At 39.1% G+C, this 22,189-nt stretch overlaps 1 protein-coding gene across 1 annotated transcript; it reads left to right on the top strand.

Moving 5' to 3' along the window:
- Window positions 1-1,320: 1,320 nt before the first annotated feature.
- Window positions 1,321-20,151, top strand: LOC140483653 (probable peptidyl-tRNA hydrolase 2). Its single transcript, XM_072581994.1, has 7 exons — window positions 1,321-1,453; window positions 3,485-3,568; window positions 10,712-10,777; window positions 12,178-12,270; window positions 14,567-14,667; window positions 16,112-16,226; window positions 18,947-20,151. Exons 2-7 carry the CDS (start codon window positions 3,491-3,493, stop codon window positions 19,031-19,033), a joined length of 540 nt encoding a protein of 179 aa, XP_072438095.1. The 5' UTR covers window positions 1,321-1,453; window positions 3,485-3,490; the 3' UTR covers window positions 19,034-20,151.
- The last annotated feature ends 2,038 nt before the right edge of the window (window positions 20,152-22,189 follow it).

Genomic DNA, 22,189 nt, shown 5'->3' with positions numbered 1-22,189 from the left:
CTACTCTTGACAACATATTTTCATACCTATCTCACTGTCATTGGTAAATTTAGCTAGCATATATTTGGTTTCCTTATCCAAATCATTAATGTAGGTTGTATATAATTGAAGCCCCAATACTAATCTCTGTGATATTCCACATTTTGTAGCTTGGCAAATAAAAAAGGCTCATTTATCCCTATGCTATGCATCTTGTTAGCTAATTTGTTATCTATGCTAATGTTTTCCACCTAAACCACATACTCATATCCTGCACTGGAACCCTGATGTGGCACCCTACCAAGTGCTTTTGGAAGCTCAAATATATCACATCACTGGTTCCTCCTTTATCCACCTTGTATGTTTATCTCTGCCCAAGACTAGAAGTAACTTAGACTTTACTTCAACAGAAAATTTTAGTAAAATGCTAGACTTTTGAAAGAGAATGACTCCTCAGACCCATTCACTCAACAAACTCCCGGCTTCTCACCCAGTCCACGCCCAATAAGTGTGACTGCTTTCTGAATCAAAGTGTCCAGGTAACTTTCCCCCTCACTTATACATCACAATGCCCATAGCTCAGCCTCTGACTTATTAACTCCGAGCCAAAGTTGCTGAAGCTGCAAATACATCCCATCCATGTGATTGTCACGATCACACTGATATGCACCCACTTATATATGCTACAGCTACAATACATTACCTTCTCTGACATCTTTATTGTGCACAATCAACTAATAACATTTAGAAATAACACAATTTTTATCTTTTGTTATCTCAAGTTTAGTTTTAATAAACTTAAAGTTTAAATAGGTACGATACACATTCAAATCAATGCTTATATCTGTCCCATGCCCATTTAAATCACTTACAAAATGTTCAGTATCACAACATCGTCCATTCCTGATCAAGGTTAATTAAAGCTGAAAAACAACTTGTGTAGAGAAAGAAGAATGAACATGATAAAGTTCACACGATCATTTCTTTCTTTCTGTCCAGGTGACAGCTGACGTGCTGTTATTTCTTTTATTTCAAATCCCAGCATTATTTTTGCAATCTCTGTACTTTACAGGAGCAAAACATTATTTTGTGGCTGCCCCCAACTTGGAAGTTATCAGTAAATATCTAATCTACTTTATCAGGAATTAATTCTGGTCTTATTTTTAAAAAAAAGTTTAAAAATTTACCGAGCAGGTTTCTAAAAAATGATTCAAAGTTATCACAATATTGATTATGTGAACGAGTGACAATATCAGTATTTATTTATTTAATTCATCACACAGGGCCAGCTGGCAGTGGGAGTGGGAGTGGGGAGGAAGCATGATCCGAGCTGATGGTTCTCCCGCCGGACGGATTTGAGTGTTGGGCAGGAAAGCGGGGGTTTCTTTTCGGTGCGGCGCTCGTGGATTATTGATCGGAGAGTTCTAGTCGGGGCGGGTGTTTATTGTTTTGTGATCGATGCTCGGGATCTGAGGTATTGATGGTTAATTGAGAATCGATCCGTTGCTGTAAATGGATGTGTCCATTGAGAGTAAAGCCGCACCCTCCTCTCTCTCTCTCTCACGCCCTCCACTCACTCCCTTCTTCCCCCACTCAATTTTTTTTCCATCAAAGCAAAATCTACTTATTTTGTATTCCAAAAATACAGATACATCTGTCACCTCACTCAGCAGCTAAGATCAGACGCTTTAGCTGTTTTATTTTCTGATATTTTCCTCATAATCCTTTGCGTCTGAAGTGGTCTTGGTGGCATATCAGTTGAATACAGCAAGCCGGTCTTAATACCCGTCTATATTAATGTTTAAACCTATCTCTCAACTACCTCTTCTTTCACTAAGACTTTGGTGGCATCTTCTTTCGTAAAGACAGATTTAAAGTTTTTATTTAATACCTTAGCCATGTCCTCTACTTAAATGTGTAAATCCTCTTTTAGATCCCTAATTGACTCTTACTCATTTTATAAGTCAATAGAAACATTTTCTATTTTCATGATTTCTTTGCTGCACATAATTTTTTTTGTATCTACTCTGAACTGTTTGTAATTAACCTGGCTGTCACCTATGTTTTAACCTAATGTTTGTCATGTATCCCTTTTTCCTGTCATTTAAGAAGTTTTGCCATTGTTTGTTTTACCTTTCCCCTTCATGGGGATGTACCTTGATTGTACCCAGACTGTATCTTTAAAGCTTTGACAAAGGGTCAGTTAGACTCAAAACGTCAGCTCTTTTCTCTCCTTACAGATGCTGCCAAACCTGCTGAGATTTTCCAGCATTTTCTCTTTTGTATCTTTAAAGACTTGCTTACAATCCCTCTTTGTTCCATCTAATATCTTAGTATAACTGATTTTAGTGCTACCTTCTTCCAGTACTATATACATCTTAATTTTCTTTAATATTACCTCCTGGTTTCTGCCCTCTGTCAAGTTAGTCTGTCCCAATAACACAGGCAAACTGTCTTCAAGGACAATTTAGGTTCCATCCCCATTACAACCATTTCCACTCCCAGGAGTCAAAAGCCTCCTGCACTATCTCTCCAGCGAGACATTCAATCCTCTGTTCTCTAATTTCTATACTTAACTGCATGTGCTGCATGCATACATCTGGAGATTATAGCTACTATGAACAGCTTGTAAAATTTTTATAAATCTCACCAGTCAGCCTCCCTTGATTAGATTCTCTACAGTATGGAAACAGTCCCTTCGGCCCAACAAGTCCGCAACGACCCTCCGAAGAGTAGCACACCCAGACCCATTTCCCTTTGACTAATACACCTAACACTATGGACAATTTAGCACAGCCAATTCACCTGACCTGCACATCTTTGGACTGTGGGAGGAAACCAGAGCTCCCAGAGGAAACCCACGCAGACACTGGGAGAATGTGCAAACTCCACACAGACAGTTGCCAGAGGCTGAAATCGAACCTGGGACCCTGGTGCTGTGAGGCAGCAGTGCTAACTACTGAGCCATCGTGCCTTGATAAACTGTTTACGTTTTTTAAAACGTTGCTTCCCCAGTGCTATCTCCACTCTTTCCACAAACTGCTTTAGCTATGCATCCTCGCCTCCAGATTCTGAGCAGCCTGTCACTTACTGGCTGCCTGCGATGTCTCTGCATGATTTAAAAAAAAATGTTTTCACTGCTTACATTCAACTCTTTCTTTGATTCCTCTCTGCTGTGTTTCTTTGTTAATTTCTAGCACTATATTACCTCAAGTTCACTTCTCTTTGTTTGTCCATGTTTCTTGACTGTTAGTGTGTGAACCCTTTCTGCTGCCCATTTACACTCTGCCACTTTTTAAATCTGTTGGTCTCCAACACTGTGTTCCCTTAGTCTCTCTCTCTTTTTCTCTGTCTGTGTTTTCATTTCTTCAGAGATGAACTGCTACTTTACATCTGCTGTATTGCAGTATAAGTAAGGGACCAGCAGGAACCTGAACTTAGAAGAAAATTATTCAGTCTTGTGTATGCAGTGCATTTCACATGGTTTATTTTTCATCCGCTTAAGTGAAAGATGGCAGAAATAGAAGTTAATCCAGTGTTTTTGCAGCAACTGATGGAGCTGGGCATCTCTGAAGATAAAGCCAAGGAGGTGGGTGAATTGAGTTATGGAATTATAGCACAAGAAAAGGCTACTCACCTTATTCTGCATGGGCTGCTGCTTGCTGTTCGGTTTGGCTTTTTAACTTACCCTTTTCCTTTTAGTCATCCTGCTACAACCTTTCTTTAAAAGTAATAATTCAGTTTTCTTTTAAACAGTGCTTCAGAATTGCTTGTGCAATGCATTATGCCAAAATCTTAACAACGATCTTAAATTGTTTGTAAGCATTCTGAGAAGTGGACAGGATGTGAATATAGGAGGTATAGTTAGTAAGTTTACAGATGACACCAAAATTGGAAGTGTAGTGGACAGTGAAGTTATCTCAGAGTACAGCGGGATCTTGATCAGATGGGCCAATGGGCTGAGGAGTAGCAGATGGAGTTTAATTTAGATAAATGTGAGGTACTGCATTTTGGAAAGGCAAATCAGGGCAGGATTTGTACACTTAATGGGAAGGTCCTGGGGTGCGTTACTGAACTAAGAGACCTTAGAGTGTAGGTTCATAGCTCCTTGAAGGTGGAGTCGCAGGTTGATAGGATAGTGAAGGCGGCATTTGGTATGCTTTTTCTTTATTGGACAGAGCATTGAGTATACGAGTTGGGAGGTCATGGTGTGACTCGGCAGGACATTGGTTGGGCCACTTTTGGAATATTGCAAGCAATTCTGGTCTCTTTCCTATTAGAATGATGTTGGGAAACTTGAGAGGATTCAGAAACTATTTACAAGGATGTTGCCAGGGTTGGAGGATTTGAGCTATAGGGAGAGGTTGAATTGGGTGGGGTTGTTTTCCCTGAAGCATCGGAGGCGGAGGGTGACCTGAAAGAGGTTTATAAAATTGAGGAGCATGGATAGGGTAAATAGACAAAAGTCTTTTCCCTGGATTGGGGGAACTAGAGGTCATAGGTTTAGGGTAAGAGAAGAAACATTTAAAAGGGACCTAAGGGGCAACTTTTTCACATGGAGGATGGAGTATGTATGAAGTGAGCTGCCAGATGAAGTGGTGGAGGCTGGTACAATTACTACATTTTAAAAGGCATCTGGATGGGTATATGAATAGGAAGGGTTTAGAGGGATATTGGCAAAGTGCTGGTAAATTGGACTAGATTAGGTTAGGATATCTGGTCGGTATAGATGAGATGGCCCAAAGGGTCTGTTTCCATGTTGTACTTCTCTGTGACTGTGACATCACTGACTGGACAAGCATTTATTGTCCATCCCTAGATGCCCTTGAGAAGGTGGTGGTCAACTTCTTGATTCACAGCACATGTTTGCTGTAGATAGATCTACTGTTAGGTAGTCAGTTCCAGGATTCTGATCCAATGGTACTGAAGGAACAGCTGTATATTTCCAAGCCAGAATGATGAGTGGTATGGAGGGGAACTTGTAGGTGGTGATATTCCTGTGTATCTGCTATCCTTGTATGTCAAGATGATAATGGTCATGAGTTTGGAAAGTGTTGTCTAAGGAGCCTTGGTGAATTTCTGCAGTGCATCTTGTAGGTGGTGCACACTGCTGTTACTGAGTGGCAGTGAAGGGAATGAATGTTTGTGGATGTGGTGCCTGTCAAGCTGATTGCTTTGTACTGGATGGTATCAACCATTTTAAGTGTTGTTGGAGCCACATCTATCTAGGCGTCTGGGGGACTATTCCATCACATTCCTGAACTGAGCTTTGTAGACGGTGGACAAGCTTTTGGAAGTCAGGTGGTGAGTAATTTGTTGCAAGATGCCTAACTTCTGACCTTTTGTAGCTACAGTATTGCTATATCTGGTCCAGTTCAGTTTATGGTCCTTGGTAAACCACCCCTAGGATGTTGATAGTGGGAGAAATAGCAGTGGTAATTAGATTAGATTAGATTAGATTAGATTACTTACAGTGTGGAAACAGGCCCTTCGGCCCAACAAGTCCACACCGCCCCGCCGAAGCGCAACCCACCCATACCCCTTACCTAACACTACGGGCAATTTAGCATGGCCAATTCACCTGACCTGCACATCTTTGGACTGTGGGAGGAAACCGGAGCACCCGGAGGAAACCCACGCAGACACGGGGAGAACGTGCAAACTCCACACAGTCAGTCGCCTGAGGCGGGAAATGAACCCAGGTCTCTGGCGCTGTGAGGCAGCAGTGCTAACCACTGTGCCACTGTGCTGTAATGCCATTGAATATTAAGACGTGATGGTTAGATTCTCTCTTGTTGAGTTAGTTATTGCCTGAAGTGGCATGAATGCCACTTGTCAGCCCAATCCAGGATATTGTCTAAACTCTACATGGAGCGTAGAAGAGCTGCAATAGGCTCTTTGAGCTTGCTCCTCCACTCAGTAAAGATCAGCCAGATTTGTACCCTGTTCTCCTTTCTCCCCATACCCTTAGATTCCTTTAGCCCTGAGAACTACGTTTAACTCCTTCTCAACCACTTTCTGTTGCAGAGAATTCTACAGGCTCACCACTCACGGAATTCTGTCTTGCTACATTTGTACATGGACTGCTTTAGTTAATATCGTGATAACCCTGAGTCAATGCTCCTTATTCCTGATTTACCAAACGATATAAAATATCTTGTACTATTTATCTTAAAAAAAATTGTATACTCCTCTTAGATATTCTAATGACATTTTTGTCATCAAGCTTGTGTTCATCTTCTCAATAGTCTCCATAAGACCATACAATACAACAGCAGAATTAAGCCATTCAACGCACCAGGTCTGCTGTACTACTCAATCATGGCTGATATGTTTCTTAACCCCATTATCCTGCCTTCTCCCTGTAACCCTTGATCTATTTACCGATCAAGAACCTAACTATCTCTGTCTTAAATACACTCAATGACTTGACTTTTACACCCCTCTCTGGCAATAAATTCCACAGATTAATGCTCTGACTGAAAAAATCTCCCCTCATCTTAGTTCAAAAAACTAATTCCTTCACTCGGAGGCTGTACCCTCAGGTCCCAGGCTCCTACTAATGGAAACATCTTTCTTATGTCCACTCTATTCAGTTCTCTCGGTATTCTGTAAGTTTCAATGCCCCCCTCATCCTTTTAAATTCGATCAAGTACATACCCAGAGTCCTCAACCACTCTTCATATGACAAGCCCTTCACCTCCAGGATCACTCTTGTAAATCTCCGGATCCCCTCCAAAGCCAACACATTCGTCCTTGGCTGCAGAGCCTAAAACTACTCACAATGTTACAAATACAGTCTGATCAGAGCCTTATTCTGTCGCAGAAGCATATCTCTGCTCTTGTATTCTAGTCCTTTTGAAAAGAATGCTAAAATTGCATTTGCCTGCTTAACTGCTAACTGATCCTGTGTGCTAACTTTAAGAGAATCCTGAACTAGGAACCCCAAGTCCCTTTGTCCTTCAGAATTCTGAAACATTTCCCTGTTTATAAAATAGACTATATTTCTATTTCTTCCTACCAAAGAGCATAACCTCATACTTCTATTCCATTTACCACTTCTTTGCCCACTCTGCTAGCCTGTCCAAGTCCTTCTACAGCCCCCCCACCTCCTCAATACTGCTGTCCCTCCACCTATCTTTGTTTCATCTGCAAATTTAGCAACAATGCTCTCAATTCCTTTATTCGGAATGTTATGTATAACATGAAAAACTGTCGTCCTAACATGGACCTCTGTGGAACTCCACTAGTCAGTAGCTGCAACCCTGAAAAAGATCTCTTTAACCCTACTCTCTGTCTTCTTCCAGTGAGCCAATGTTCCATTCATGCCAGTACCTTGCTCCTAACAACGTGGACACTTGTCCGATTTAGCAGCCTCCTGTGTGGCACCTTATCGGAGGCCTTCTGGAAATCCAAATAGATTATGTCCAATAACTCTCCTTTGTCTAACTTGTTTGTTACTGCAAAGAATTCTAGCAGATTTGTCAGGCATGACCTCCCTTGAAGAAGCCATGTTGACTTAGTCCAATTTTACTATGATTTGGAGATGCCGGTGTTGGACTGGGGTGTACAAAGTTTAAAAATCACACAACACCAGGTTACAGTCAAACAGGTTTAATTGGAAGCACTAGCTTTCGGAGTGCCACCTGATGAAGGAGCAGCACTTCAAAAGCTCATGCTTCCAGTTAAACCTGTTGGACTGTAACCTGGTGTTATGTGATTTTTAACTATTTTACTGTGCACTTCCAAGTACTCCGCGATCTCATCCTTAAAAATAGAATCTAAAATCTTATAAATGATGAAGTCAGGCTAACTGGCTGGTACTTTCCTATCTTCTGCCTTCCTCCCTTCCTTAACAGTGGTGTTATGTTAGCCATTTTCCAGTTCTAGGAGACCCTCCTGGTCTCCAGTGTTTCCTGAAATATCATCATCAATGCTTCTCCAATCTCCTCAGTTACTTCCTTCAGAATTCTGGAGTGTGGTCTATCTGGTATGGGTGATTTATCCACCTCCAGACATTTCAGCTTCCCTAGCACCTTCTCTTTAATGATGGCCACTACATTCACCTCTGACCCTGACTCTCTTGAAGTTCTGGTATTCTGCTGGTGTTTTCCACTGTGAAAACTAAAACAAAATTCAGTTCCTCCATCATTTCTTTGTTCCCCATCACTACTTCTCCAGCTTCATTTTCCAGTCATCTCATGTCCATTCTTGCCTCTTTCCCTTACCTTTTAGATATCTTAAAAAAAACTCCTGTCATCTCCTTTTACATTATTAGCTAGGCAATTCTCCTATTTTATCTTCTCCCCCTCTTATTGCTTTTGTTTTTAGTTATTCTCTGTTCGTTCTTAAATATTTCCCAAACCTCTAGATTTCTGGTAATCTTCACCACGTTATGTGCTTTTTCTTTTGCTTTTATTGCTGTTTCTGACTTCCGTTATCAGCCATGGTTGACTCATCTTCCCCTAAATTTGTTTGTTCTTCCTTGGAATGAATTTCTGCTGAGCCCCCCCAGAATTACCCACAGAAACCCTGCAATTGCTGCTCCACTGACTTCCCTGCTAGGCTCCCCTTGCACTCAACTCTGGCCAGCTTGTGTCTATGTAGTTACCTTCACTCAATTGTGATAAGTTACATCTAATTCCAGCTTTGCTCTTTCAAACGGCAGGGTGAATTTCATCATTTTATGTTTACTGTCCCCTAGTGGTTCCTTCACTTTAAGCTGCCTAATCAAGTCTGCCTCATTACACATCACCACATCCAGAACTGTCTATTCCCAAGTGGGCTCTACCACGAGCTACTCTAAATAAGATCTTGTGGACATTCCACAAAATCCTTTTCTTGAGATCTGCTACCTGTCTGATTTTTCTCAGTCCACCTGCATATTGAAATCACCTATGATTTGATTCTGTGTCAAATTTTGCTTTATGAAGTTGGTGTGTGGTGCCTGGGCATGTTTTATTACATTAAAAACACTAAAGAAATATATAACAAGTGCTGGAGAAACTCAGGTCTGACACTGTCAGGAGGTGATAAAGTGAGTGTTGTACTATAGGAAAAAAAGCAAATGAAATAGGGGCAATGTTAGAGGAAGATTAGATATCATGTGTCATAGAAATACAAGTTGCTGTTTTTAAAGCTTTCCATCTTCACCTTTCATTTTAGTAAACCTTTTACTCTTTCTGTCAGGGTTCTAATATCTACCCTGTTTGGGGTGTCCATAATATTTCTGTCCTTTCATTGGATCCTAACTAATTTTGTGTACAAGTTCATTATTGCCTGCTTTCTCATTCAATGTCCTGATGTCAAATGTTCATCATACCCTTTGTCTTCTTTCATTTGCAATTTTGAGCTTGTACAATAACTTATTTTGGATTGACATGATTTGGAGGTGCCGCTGTTGGACTGGGGTATACAAAAGGAAAAAATCACATAACACCAGGTAATAGTCCAACAGGTTTATTTGGAAGCACTAGCACACAACCACCTGATGAAGGAGCAGCGCTCTGAAAGCTAATGCTTCCAATTAATCCTATTTGACGATAACATGGTGTTGTGTGATTTTTAACTTTGTATTTTGGGTTGACCTTGTTTTGAAAGTTTCCCTGTTTTTTTTTCTTTTGGAGCTTATGGTGAAAGCATTTCACAGCATGGTTGTTGGTAGCTGAAGTAACTGTCAGTTTGTATTTTAATGTGATCAGTAAGGTTTTGTACTGAGTGATCTGGATGTTGTGTCCTGCGGTTAAATGAGTTTTCTTCTGTACTCACCTGGGATGGTTGACGAAAAGCAAGAGTGAGATTATACTCTGGGGTGACTGAAAATGCTGATGTTATTATTACCTCGACTTTTATTAGGGCTAACCAATCAAAACATTGTACCAACAGCATCTGTGACATTTCATTTCGGAGGAGATGGTGGCTAGGGAAAGATGAAGCAGAAGAATTGTGAGGAAACCATTGTTGACTGGAGGAGCAGAATAATGATGTTAGGTTAGCATTTTTCAGGTACATTAGTTGAAAGTGATGATTTGTTTTCTTGAGTCTTGTATGTAGAAGACAATTTGCAAGTTTTAGCTTGGTTCCATTTTGCAATTTTGTCTTTTGAGTTAGACTTTTTTGGCTTGAATTGCATATCTTGATTAAGCACAGCATCTAGACTAGCATTCCAGTGCAGGACTCAGGAAGTTAAATCATCTCACATGTGAAACATGATCTGGAAAAATCACGTGGCTTTATTCAAAGGCTTACACAAAGGTTTCTCCCACTTCTGGCCAAGCTTCCTTCCTTGACCAACACTGCAGAATAATTGGTCATTTGTTTCATTCTGGAACTGTGTAATTGCACTGTCCTATTGCTAATATTGATTTCACCTTTTTTTAAAAAAAAACTTTCATTGGCTGTGAAGCTCTTTGAGTTTCCCTAACAATGCAATAATGTGCAATATAAATGACAGTTCTTTATTTCAATAAAAATGTTTTTTCCCCTCCTGGGATGAAGTTGTCTGCCTTTGTTTCGTGTCTTGCTGAATTGCTTTGACAGTTTTAGAGGAAGTTTCTCACAGACAGAGTTTCTAGTATTTTTCACAGCATTTTACATTTACTATTGATTTAAGAGATTCTTTGCACAACCTCCACCCCATCTTGGAACTGTTAGTGCGCTCATTGTATCTGCCATACTGAAATTTCTCTTCATTCCTTCGTAGCTAATTTGTCCTTCTTCCTCTTGTTCACAGGCTCTGATTAAAACTGGGAATCAGTCCAGTGATTCTGCTGCTCTGTTTTACTTCAGTGAACTTGAAGTAAGGACCGTACTGAAGATGTTTTTCACAAAATGCAGTCACCAGAGATCAGTCTGTACAGCAACAAATTAAAGCTATAAATGTGTTTTTTAAAAAAAAAATGCCTTTTCAATCCAGCATGTTTTTATATTATTTGTTAGCGTTCTATATTGAATGTTCTCGTTTGATATTAGCAAAGCATTCTAAACAGCAGGAGGTTTTGAAAACAGCCATTTTGCTTGTGTAAATGTGGGATCTTGAGATTGTTCTGTAGCAGCTTGTATTATATTCCACAGACTGAGACCTGTTTACCTATGTCCTTCCTCCAGTAACGTGTGACTTGGACTTTGTTTCATGGTTGCTACAGCCTTCTGGGACTTATCTTTGGAGTTTGCTATGAATTTTAACTTTAAAAAATTCACTTCCTCCCCACTCCCCTTCCTAGTGACTTTCCACAGATTGTTGAAGTTTGAAATTCTGATTTTCAGTTTGCAGTCTTGATCTCCATTTCATTCCTGCTTCCTGTCACACCCCAATTGCAAAATACAATAGAGCCTATTACGACAGAAGAATGTCTGAGTCAGAGAGATATATGGCATGGAAAGAAAAGATTTACAAGGATGTTATCATGGTTGGAGGGTTTGAACTATAGGGAGAGGTTGAATAGGCTGGGGCTATTTTCCCTGGAGTGTTGGAGGCTGAGGGGTAATCTTACCTTACAGAGGTTTATAAAATCATGAGGGGCATGGATAGGGTAAACACACAAGGATTTTTCATTGGGGTAGGAGAGTCTAAAACTAGAGGGCATAGGTTTAAGATGAGAGGGGAAAGATAGAAAAGGAACCTAAAAGGCAGAGGGTGGTAAGTATATGTAAAGATCTGCCAGAAGAAGTGGTGGAGGTTGGTCTGATTTCATCATTTAAAAGGCATCTGAATGGGTGTATGAATAAATAGGGTTTAGAGGGATGTGAGCCTGACTTGCCCTTACAAAATTGGATCCGAGTTAAAGCTAATCGATGAGGTTCAGTGATGTTAGTCTCTCCCAAAAGTGAATCTTGTGTTTCCTAATTCTGTCTCTACTCCGTGTCCACATGTGTTATCAGAAAAACAGACTTTAGTGCAATAAGCTGGGTTATAAACCATTAAAGTGGATTTATTTTTCAATCAGTTGGAACTGGAGTAAGTGGAACTTGAACCATGGCCTTCTGGCCCAGAGTTAGGGACACAACCACTGCACTTCAAGAGTGCTCTGAGAGTTGCGGTATGATTGCCAATTAACCATTAAACCTCTCAATTCAACTTTATATTAGCAACATAGTTATAATTTAAACCAAATATTCTTTCTTGTTAAAATTGTCAACAAACTGCAATAACCAAATTCACACTACTGCATGGTAATAGCAATTCCATTTTTCTTCCAGATGTTTTCTGGATATGAGGTTGGTGGATCTGAGAGTGATGTATACAAGATGGTGTTTGTTGTGAACATGGAATTGAGCATGGGAATTGGAAAGGTATGAAGTTCTTTATAGTCTCATCCCAAAAGAAAAGCATGAACTACATTACAAAAAATTAATCAAGGGTTTATTTTAATTGAAAAACTTGAAGATATAAATATTAAACATTTCAATGTAAATTTAAATGTGTCTTTGAGAGACCATATTGGGGATGAGCATTAGATTCTGCTCATTAGATTCTGGAAGTCACCGTGACAGATGTGGTGCTTAATCCATTGTACTTGGCACACACATTGTCTCATGAATAGGGATCTGACTGCAAATGAAATTATCTGTATCTCCTTATTCATTCAGAGCTAAAACAATAGCCATGTGAGGTTAGCAGCATTTCACTCTGTTTGAAATAGATTTTTAAGAATTAATTTTATTAGAATCAAATTACAAGATTAATTTAACACCTTTTTACTCCTGTATGAGATTTGTAAACATGATACTCATGTGTTTCATCCCAGACCTCCATGTGAGTATGAAAGTAATTGTTGCTTTTTTTTTCTAATGAAAGATGAAGCAACTCTTTCATAAAGCTGAAGGCCAGTCTCAAATGATTTTTTTTTCCCTCTCTGGTCTCTCCCATTTCATTTTCTTCACCCACTGGACACTATCGATGATGCAAAGAAAAGAAACACAATGCTAAAATACAGATCACTGAGAAGAGATGATACATTAATGGGTTGGTTCAGACCCTTAATCATAAATTGTAGACATGCAGGAATGTACATGACCAACTTCCTTTCTGGGGCCCCCACCTTCAAAATATTTTGCTTAATCTTTCTGGACTTTTATGTCATTGCATGTTTTAGTTAAAATGGAACAAAAGGATGTAACTGGAATGTACAGCAGTGCTGCACCTGTGTGTACCACATATCTGGCACTATTTCTACATTAAAAGTGAATGTATGTGAGCCACCCATTTAATAAAATATTGCTTTAGTTTATACACATTAAATTCTATCATTAAAAATTCTAAACTCCTAAAGGATGAATATAATTGTGATTTAAATTGTTAAAGCTGGCTTCAGAAGTCTCCGTTTTAAATCATTTTATGATCTTTTTGACAGAACGCTGATTTCTTTCCCCCCAACTTGAAAGTTTGGGAAATGTGTAGCTTGCATATTTTTGATAAATTGCCAAGGATTTGATGGGAAATCATAACTAAAACTCTAAATTGTTCAGTTATTGCACCTCTGAAGATTTGAAAATCATTGGATGGAATTTAAATTTTAAATTCTGGACTTAAATAAGGCACGATGCACCTCTCTTCATACTGTAGTTGTTTAGATGCAGTAATAGTGACTGTTTGGTGAATGGAGTAACTCCCATGTATGGAGTGACACTGTTGGCTTTGTGTTAAAAGATAAATTATAAGTCTTTGTATATTAGCCTACTCAAGACAATAATGTTTGGGGACTTTCTTGACCAAAATGCATTTTATGATTGCATTGCTGAGATAAGGAATACAACTACATGAGCAAATAAGTTTTACACAATTTACAAGTAACAATTTAAGGTAGAGTTTAATTGATCAGGCTTTATAATGTTAAAACTCCTCTGACTTAGGCTGTTGGTTCTGCTGATAAGTGATAAAGATCACAAACATCGGTTATGAGGTTAGCTAGCAGTTAGCTTAATTTTTATTCATTCTATTGATATTGCCAAGGTTGCACTTCATGCCCATCCCTTCATAACCACAAAACTTAAAGTCATAAAGTCAAACAGCACAAAAACAGACTCTTCAGTCCAACTCATCCATGATATGCTTGTGGTGATGGTAGTTCCACAATTGTCTGGTGGGATATAGTACACCTTAGCAATTGGTAAGGGTTCCTTTTCCTGATTGCTGTCCAATGACTGTCCAAGTCATTGTGTTATGGTTGACATCAGGTGAAGGGGAGATCGGACTTGGCTGCATGTTTTACCAGTGGTCTCTTAATACTATGTAGGCTCATGCATAAATAACTTAGATATCTATTGTTGTTCCTTCAATATTGCTGGGTTACAAAGCCTGAAACTCCTCGGTGAATACCATTACGCGAGCACTTGCAAACATATATTTAAGGGCAGTAAAGGAACTGGCAGTAAATGCCGGTCTGGAAGTGACATGCACATTCTAAGAATGATTTTAAAAGAACAATTGGTGTCACAAATCAGAGCTTCAAAATTATTGGTGACAGTAGGAGTGGAAAGTCATTAAAAACTACTTGAAAGCTAATTGGTTAGAATTCAAAGTTTGTTTTTAGTCTTGGCCAGTGAGTCTCATTGAAGCAGTTTACTCAAGGGGTGTACAATTCTGCAGGTTGCAGCACAGGTGGCCCATGCTGCTGTGGGTCTATATCAGGTGATGTTGGAGGAGTCAGGCAACTTGCGACAGATGTTGACAACATGGGACAATGATGGGTGAGTAATAATGGCATCAAGTATGGGCTTGTCTATTATAGATTATTTGGGTCTGTGTGAGAAAAATCCTCATTGTGTCCAACATTGGAAGAAAAGGATTTTTTAAGATGCTTTAGTAGAGCTGTGATATCAAGTTTCTGGAGAATATGAATCTGGATACAACGAATGTTTTGTAAAATTAATATGTGCACAAAGAAGTGTTATTAATTGATGTTGCCTAGGTTACATTAAATCTACATGGAGAGCCCCACCAGTACTAACATTCTTCCTCATTTGTCACTAGAGGGCGCTTTGAAATAATGGAAACCACATTTTGTAGTCCAGCACTAGCAAAGGCAGAGCAAATGGCATGCTCAATCTCAATTGTTGTTGAGAACCTGACTGAACAACTCAATCAAATCGCTATGCTTCCATGTACAAAATGTTGTTGAACACATTTATAGCACACACTTGTTTCTGTGCCCTTTTGTGAAATGTTGACTGAATTTAACAGCATCTTATGATTAATTTCTGGGAATAATTAACTAACAACCTTGCAGTATGCTCTGTAGTATTACGGCTTCTGTTATTTGCCAGCCTGGACAGAGAAGCAGTAGCATTCCCCTTCCCAATGTTATTTCAAGCACAGCTATATTTCAGCAACCTGTTAACTGTCACAAACCAACAGGATGTTATTGATGTGGGATTAAGGGATGCTCTTTTCTTCGCTTGCAAGGAAAGAAATTTAATTCACTAATACTACAAATGTTGCTATCACAGCATCTACCACATAAACCAATGTACTGAAGCATTCTAGCAATGTGAATGATGCTTACAAGACATGAGATCATTGGAAAAGCAAGATAACTCCTTTTCTCCATAATTAGAGACCTAATAAATTGCATTACCAAAACTTATACATGTGAAGTTACATTCTCTGAATTTTCAGTGGGTTAAGTCATAGAGAAATTATATAATTCTGTTCTATATTTGAAAGAGGAGTTCTATTCCCATTATTGTTGAACTAAATGCTGTATTTGGCTGATAGAATAATACAGAATCTTCACATTTTGAGAAAGTCTTTGGATCTAAACTCAAGAAAAATTGACTTCACACATCTGTTGGACTCATTTAAGGTGAACATAGTGCAACACTGCATAGCCTTGATTATTCTCTGCTTGAGTGGTTCTTTACTCTCTCCTGTTGTTTATTCTATAGAAACCAGAATATGAATTTTATTTTTCTGCACGCTCAGTGTATACAATTAACAAGGTGACATGACAGCAGATGAGGTGTTGTACTATTCATTTTGTCGTATTTTCTCCCACTGATAAAAAGAGAAGCAAAACTGTTTCAGTGACAATTGTTGTATCTGGACAACAGTAATTGTTTCTCCCCTTCCAAATGAATTTTTCTTTTAGCTCCTTGTATAATTTGCTAATTATCCTGTTTTTTTTTCCCCCAGAGGTAAGAAGATAGTATTGAAGGGGCACAGCACTGAACACATCTTAGACCTTCAAGCACAGGCTTGTCAACTGAAGCTGCCAAACTTTCTTGTACAGGATGCTGGAAAAACCCAGGTAAATAATTTTGTTTTTTTTTCCCCAGAGAATAATAAACTTAACTTTCTCACAGCTTAGAGCCAAAGTGATTAAATTTTGGATCCAGATGTTTTGTGACATGCTACTCTGTCAGTTCTATTTCATAAAGTGGCTGGTTCCATGTTAGTATATTTCCATGTCACCCATTTACGGGCTTGGAAAATGAATTGCTGGCTGTAACTTAGCAAGAAGTGTATCAGAGCCTAGGTCCAATCTAAACATACAGCATCCAAGGGTCTTCACTGAACCAGTTAGGTGGGGGTAACTGCCTTGTTCATTTAAAATTCAGAGATATTGGAGATTAACTGTAGGAGTGCCTGAGCTGATAACAGTTACTTCAGTGTAACTAAGTATTGCAGTATTGCGCCATACTGCTTTTATGCACTAATAAACTTATGAGAAATAGACTGAATACTTTGATAAATAGACTGAAAATACAATGAATTCCAAATTTGATTACAAGTCTTTTATGGAGATAATTGATCTCAACTGGGGTAGTGGTTATATATAATAAACACTGGAAATGCTGAAGAAACTCAGCAGATCTGGCAACATCTTTAAAGTGAGAAACAAAGAATATTTTGATGCTGAATGCGACTCTTCTACAGACCTGAATGGGACTGGACAATTTTGGTTTTTGTGCTGTTGTCAAACAGGTTGGAAGGGTGAGTTGAACAGATGGTTAGGGTATTGAGAGTAAAAGACAAAGGGAATGCTAATAGTCATAGAGGAAAGATAAAGATGTTAAATGCTAGTGTAGGTGTGAATAGTTAAAAATAACTCAGCTTGGCTGAGAGCAAACACCTACAAATAAGACACTTGGGCAGAGGTGAGGGAGGGAATCAAATGGCAGACAGTGTTCATGCTTTGAAATTGTTGAATCCTGGAGGCTATGAAATGCCCCACTGAAAAAAGAAATGCTTGCATTGAAGTTTGCTGAAAACTGCAGACCTGTGACAGAAATGTTAGCATGAGAGCAAGATGGTGAATTGAAGTAGCAAGCAACTGGAAAGACTGGGTCATCCTTGTGGACACCAGTAGGACCGTTACACAAAACACTGACCCAGTGTGCATGTGGTCTTGCCAATTTAGAGGAGACTGCATTATGAGCAGAAAACACTGTAGACTAGGTTGAAAGTACACTACTGCTTTAGCGAGGTGTGTTTGCAATCTTAGACAATGAGGAGGGGAGAGACAAAACAGCAAGTGTTACATGTTCTGTGGCTGCATGGGAAGGTGCCATGAGGACTGACGAGTGGACCAGGGTATCACAGAGGGAATGGACCTTGCAGAATGCTGATGAGAGGGGAGGGAGAAAAGATGTATTCAGAAGTGGCAGAAATGGTGGAGGATAGATACTTTGAATGCAGAATCTGGTGGGGTAAAAAATTAAGACAAAGAAAACTTTATTGTACTAGAGAGAGAAGGGGAAGGGATGAGAGCAGAAGTGCAAGAAATGGGTTGGACATGACTGAGGTCCTGGCCAATTATGATGAGGATCCTCGTTCGAAGAAAATTACATGTAGCAGGCATTGCTGTGTAAGATGCCAACATTGAAACACATACAATGGTTGATTTATTTATTGTCATGTGTACTGAAGTACAGTGAAAAGCTTTGTTTATGAGCAGTATAGGCTGATTATAGTAAGCAAGGATGTACAGATCAAAAATACTTAGGGACATTCAAGTTACATTGTATAGGGTATGCGCTTGATGAGATCAAACGTTAGCAAGATCAGCATTATTTGAGACTACAGAGTCCATTCACCAGTCTAATAATGTCTTGGAAGAAACTGTTCCTGAAACTGCTGGAGTTTGTGTTCAGGCTTCTGTATCTTCTGCCTGATTGAATGGATACAGAGAAACTGGGAGAATGGATAGGAATGATGTTGATAAACTTGAAGGATTTAGAAAAGTTTTACAAAGATCTTTGAGATTGGAGGGTTTGAGCTATAGGAAGAGACTGAATTGTCAGAGCTTTTTTCCCTGGAGCACTGGAGGCTGAGTGGGGAACTTAGGGAGGTTTATAAGGGGCATGGATAGAGTGATTAGCCAAGGTCTTTTTCCCCACGGTAGGGAGTCCAAACTAGAGGGCCTGGTTTAAGGTGAGAGGGGAAAGATTTAAAAGGGACGTGAGGGGCAGCTTTTTCACGCAGAGGATGGTGTGTGTATGGAACAAGCAGCAAGAGCTGGTGGAGGTGGCGGCTACAGTTACAACCTTTTATAAAGCATCTGGGTGGGTACGTGAATAGGAGGGGTAGTTTAGTGTATCTGGTCAGTGTAGACAAGTTGGACTATAGAGTCTGTTTTTGTGCTACTTAACTGACTCCTTATGGAAAGTAGGTTTTGATAAAAGTGTAGTCAAACTATTTTTATATCAGGTGCTTATATGATACAAATGTAATTGGGTTAGGAGGGGAAATTCAGCAAGAGTTTCTCTTGGCTATCCCACAACTTTTACTTGTGTGGATGTCAGATGTCCAGAGTTAGGCTCAGGCGATACCCTTTTACAGGTAGAAAACTTGCTGATATTTATTTTCTTGGTGCACGTGAATAATGGTCACTTTGACATACCAGAGTGTGAAGATCAGGAGTCCTAGTTTTTGACATGGCAGAAAAGTAGTAGGTAGAGATGTGTTTTTAACATGTTGGTATACGTCTATGCCTGTGATGGATAATCCCCTTATTTTCTCATTCAGATTGCTGCTGGATCACGCACAGTCTTGGCAATCATGGGTGAGGAGAATCTGGTCAATCAGGTTACTGGAAGTCTTCAGCTCTTGTGACACAAACTAATATTGGCATCTACACAGGAATTGACTGTTTGAGGCAGTAATAAATGAAAATAAATAGGATATGGACTGGAAACCTACTTGGTAAATGGATTTGCCACATTCATGCTGTTACACAATTGTATTACTGCTGTATTTGCTTCAAAGTTTGAAGGTTAAAATGCTACCTTCCAAACCACATAACCTTGTTTCAATGATGATTTTGGGTGTGGCATAGTACATGTATTTGACTTTTTGATGGAATGCCTTATGAGCTCAAGTAATCACATTTATAAGAGAGGATGAAGCAATTGACCAGTGACTGAACTGTCTTTATCAAGTCAAAAGGAGCAAATTAATGACTTAATTTTCCACTAATTTTGGAGACATTTTGATCCGTATCCTGATCCATTCATGCTTGACCTGAATGACCAAGTTTGCATGAAGAGGCGAATAACATGAATGATGACCCAATGGACTACAGAGGAACCTCTATTATCTGAAGGACACAGGCAGGGAGTATTTCATTCGGTTAATCGAATTCTGGATAACATAGTTTAGCCAAGCGTTGGGACCTTGTGATCTTGCTGGATAATCCAAAGCCAGATAATCGGGGTTCCTCTATTTCTCTCAAAATATAAGCACGGAGTATAAATTCTGTTTGTTCATTTGAACTGAACTACACTGGTTCAGTAGTTCCACAAACTGGCTGGTAGCTATACCAGGGAGAAAGTGATCAGAGGCGAAGAGTATGGTGCTGGAAAAGCACAGCTGATCAGGCAGCATCTGAGGAGCAGGCAAATCAATATTTTGGGCATAAGCCCTTCATCAGGAATGAAGAGCTTATGCCCAAAACGTCGATTCTCCTGGTCCTCTGATGCTGCCTGCCCGGCTGTGCTTTTCCAGCACCATACTTTTCAACTCTGGTAGCTATACCATTCAGGTGAGGAGTGTCTTACAAATTTCACATTCTGTTCAGGCTTCTCTCCAGAGGTTGGTGCAGAACTGAGCAAGTGTATCAGAAACCACATTAGAATCCAGTAGTTGGTACTTACAAGTTGAACAATAGGATTTATATTTGGTTTATACTTTTTGAAGGACTAGAAATTACATATTAAAAGTTTGTTTCTAAATGGTGTTGCTTCATTAACTTTGGGGAAGATATTTCCAGCTGATTGACTGCTTTTATTGCCATCCCAACTCCCTGCCCATACATCTGACTTATTATACTCCTCTTGATGCTGGCATCATGAGAGAGTCAGAGTCTAGGGTTATGTAGTATTACAGACTGTTCGATATAAATGATTATACATTGTGGCAGAACTTACATTCTATGCCTGTTTCTATTTCAGCGAACTTCACATCTGCACTTTTTAGGGAAGAGCAATTAGTCAATACCAAAATTGACAACTGTATGATTATTACTTGATTTAAATACTTTGAAACTATTTGTAACCATTTTCAATTACTTTATATACTTGAGACTGTATGGTTGAGTTCTACATTGAATAATATTTAATTACCACTGATATGAACAAGTGTCAAGAAAGAAATGATACAATTAACATAGTTTCCAGAAACCTATCCACTACTTAAATTTGGGTATTCATTTAACAGGTGTAATGTGATTTACTCTGGATAATGCAGTTTTCTCTGAAAACTTAGTCGACTTTTTAGCTCATCAGTCTCAAAACCTGCATTATAGCTTGTCATATCCCAACAATACCACTAACTAAACTTTAATCCCACCTTTGAGTAAAATGCTTAGTTAAGTAGCTTCTTCCAAGAAAACAAAATTGTGAACTATTAACCCAAGTTGCATGGCTGGTAGTGTCAATTAGTAGATGATCAGTCATATACTTGGTTAACAAAGTGTGCAGTCATCTCGCTAGAAAGAAGATACTATTCATGAGAAATTAAACTGAATCACTAAACCAGTGCTTGTTCAAATCAATAATTTTATTAGAGTAATAGAAAAAAATTCCAAATTTTTTGTTGCAGTTTGTTTGAGCACTGGTAAAAATTCAAACCTGACAACTGGTCTTGGATCTAAAACTGCATAAACTCAATTACTGTAATAGCTGTAGTGTTCTGTGCCTTTTATACCTGGTGATCTCTCTTGCCTAGCTGTTGGTAAAGGTAATCTATACTTCTCCAGCAAATGTTTGTAATGGAAAAAGTGTCAGTGGAGGGATCTGCCAGCTATTCATGATTGGGCAGTCTTCTGTGACTCACCCGTAACTGTAAAGCTTAGTTGCCATGGCACTGTTCAGACTCCCAGCCATTGTACAATAAACCTGAACAATGTGAAGCTGGTAAAACTGGTAACACTGCAAAAATTGTGCTAATGCTGAAGTGCACAGTCTTGAGTTCTCACAATTGCAATCACGCTATTAGTTGCTGCAGAATTGCTCAGTGCAATAGTATTTGAAAGTGATACAGCCAGGAAATTGCAAAACATGTTGCAACAGCAGGGAGGGGCCTGAATGTAATTTGATTTTCCCTTTGTCTTACTATTAAGGAAGGTTCGTCTTTGATAAGCAATACATAAATCAAATTTGTGCAAAGAATTTCATGAGGTTACTGGTATTAGGTCAGATGAATTAAAAGATGTTTGTCTCAAAGTAGCTAATAGCTACAGCACTCAAACTATTCTTACAACATGCAAAGTAATATCACATTTGTAGTACTCATTCTAGCAAGAGAATTACACACCAATCCATTGGAAACAAGTTTAAATCAATCTACTATTACCCAGGAAATACATTGCTCGAGAATTTGTTTGCTACTCAATAAGTGGATCACTGTACACATCTTCCTTCAGTGAGCATCCAATTCTACTAGGTAGACTGGATCTACAGCTCCTTTAAACTGGTATCAACAAAGTTTTCTCCATTCCTTTAAGGATGCATGAAGTCAAATTGCAGCCAGTAGGCTTGAAGTACACATGGTAGAGTGGGATATTATGAAGGGGTAACTTACTCACTCATTAAGGGTGTGACCATAATAATCTTACAGGAAAGCTGAAGAGAAATAATTAAATGAAATGGCCATATTACCAAGTGTTCCTTAATGAGGATTGAGCCAGTCAACAGTTATTTGGCCCTGATGTTAAAGAATTATTCCTTCTACAAGTAGTTATGAAAGGCCACAAACTTGAAAGAAAAGTTA

The sequence above is a fragment of the Chiloscyllium punctatum genome, chromosome 12, assembly GCF_047496795.1.
Source record: "Chiloscyllium punctatum isolate Juve2018m chromosome 12, sChiPun1.3, whole genome shotgun sequence".
Taxonomy (NCBI): Eukaryota; Metazoa; Chordata; class Chondrichthyes; order Orectolobiformes; family Hemiscylliidae; genus Chiloscyllium; species Chiloscyllium punctatum.
This window is presented reverse-complemented; position numbering and strand designations above follow the sequence as displayed.

Excerpts from the sequence above, each read along its gene's own strand:
- LOC140483653 (XM_072581994.1), top strand. The coding sequence starts at position 3,491 with ATGGCAGAAATAGAAGTTAATCCAGTGTTTTTGCAGCAACTGATGGAG. Across the intron at positions 12,271-14,566 it reads TGAGCATGGGAATTGGAAAG|GTTGCAGCACAGGTGGCCCA; the intron begins GTATGAAGTTCT and ends ACAATTCTGCAG. Across the intron at positions 16,227-18,946 it reads AGGATGCTGGAAAAACCCAG|ATTGCTGCTGGATCACGCAC; the intron begins GTAAATAATTTT and ends TTTCTCATTCAG.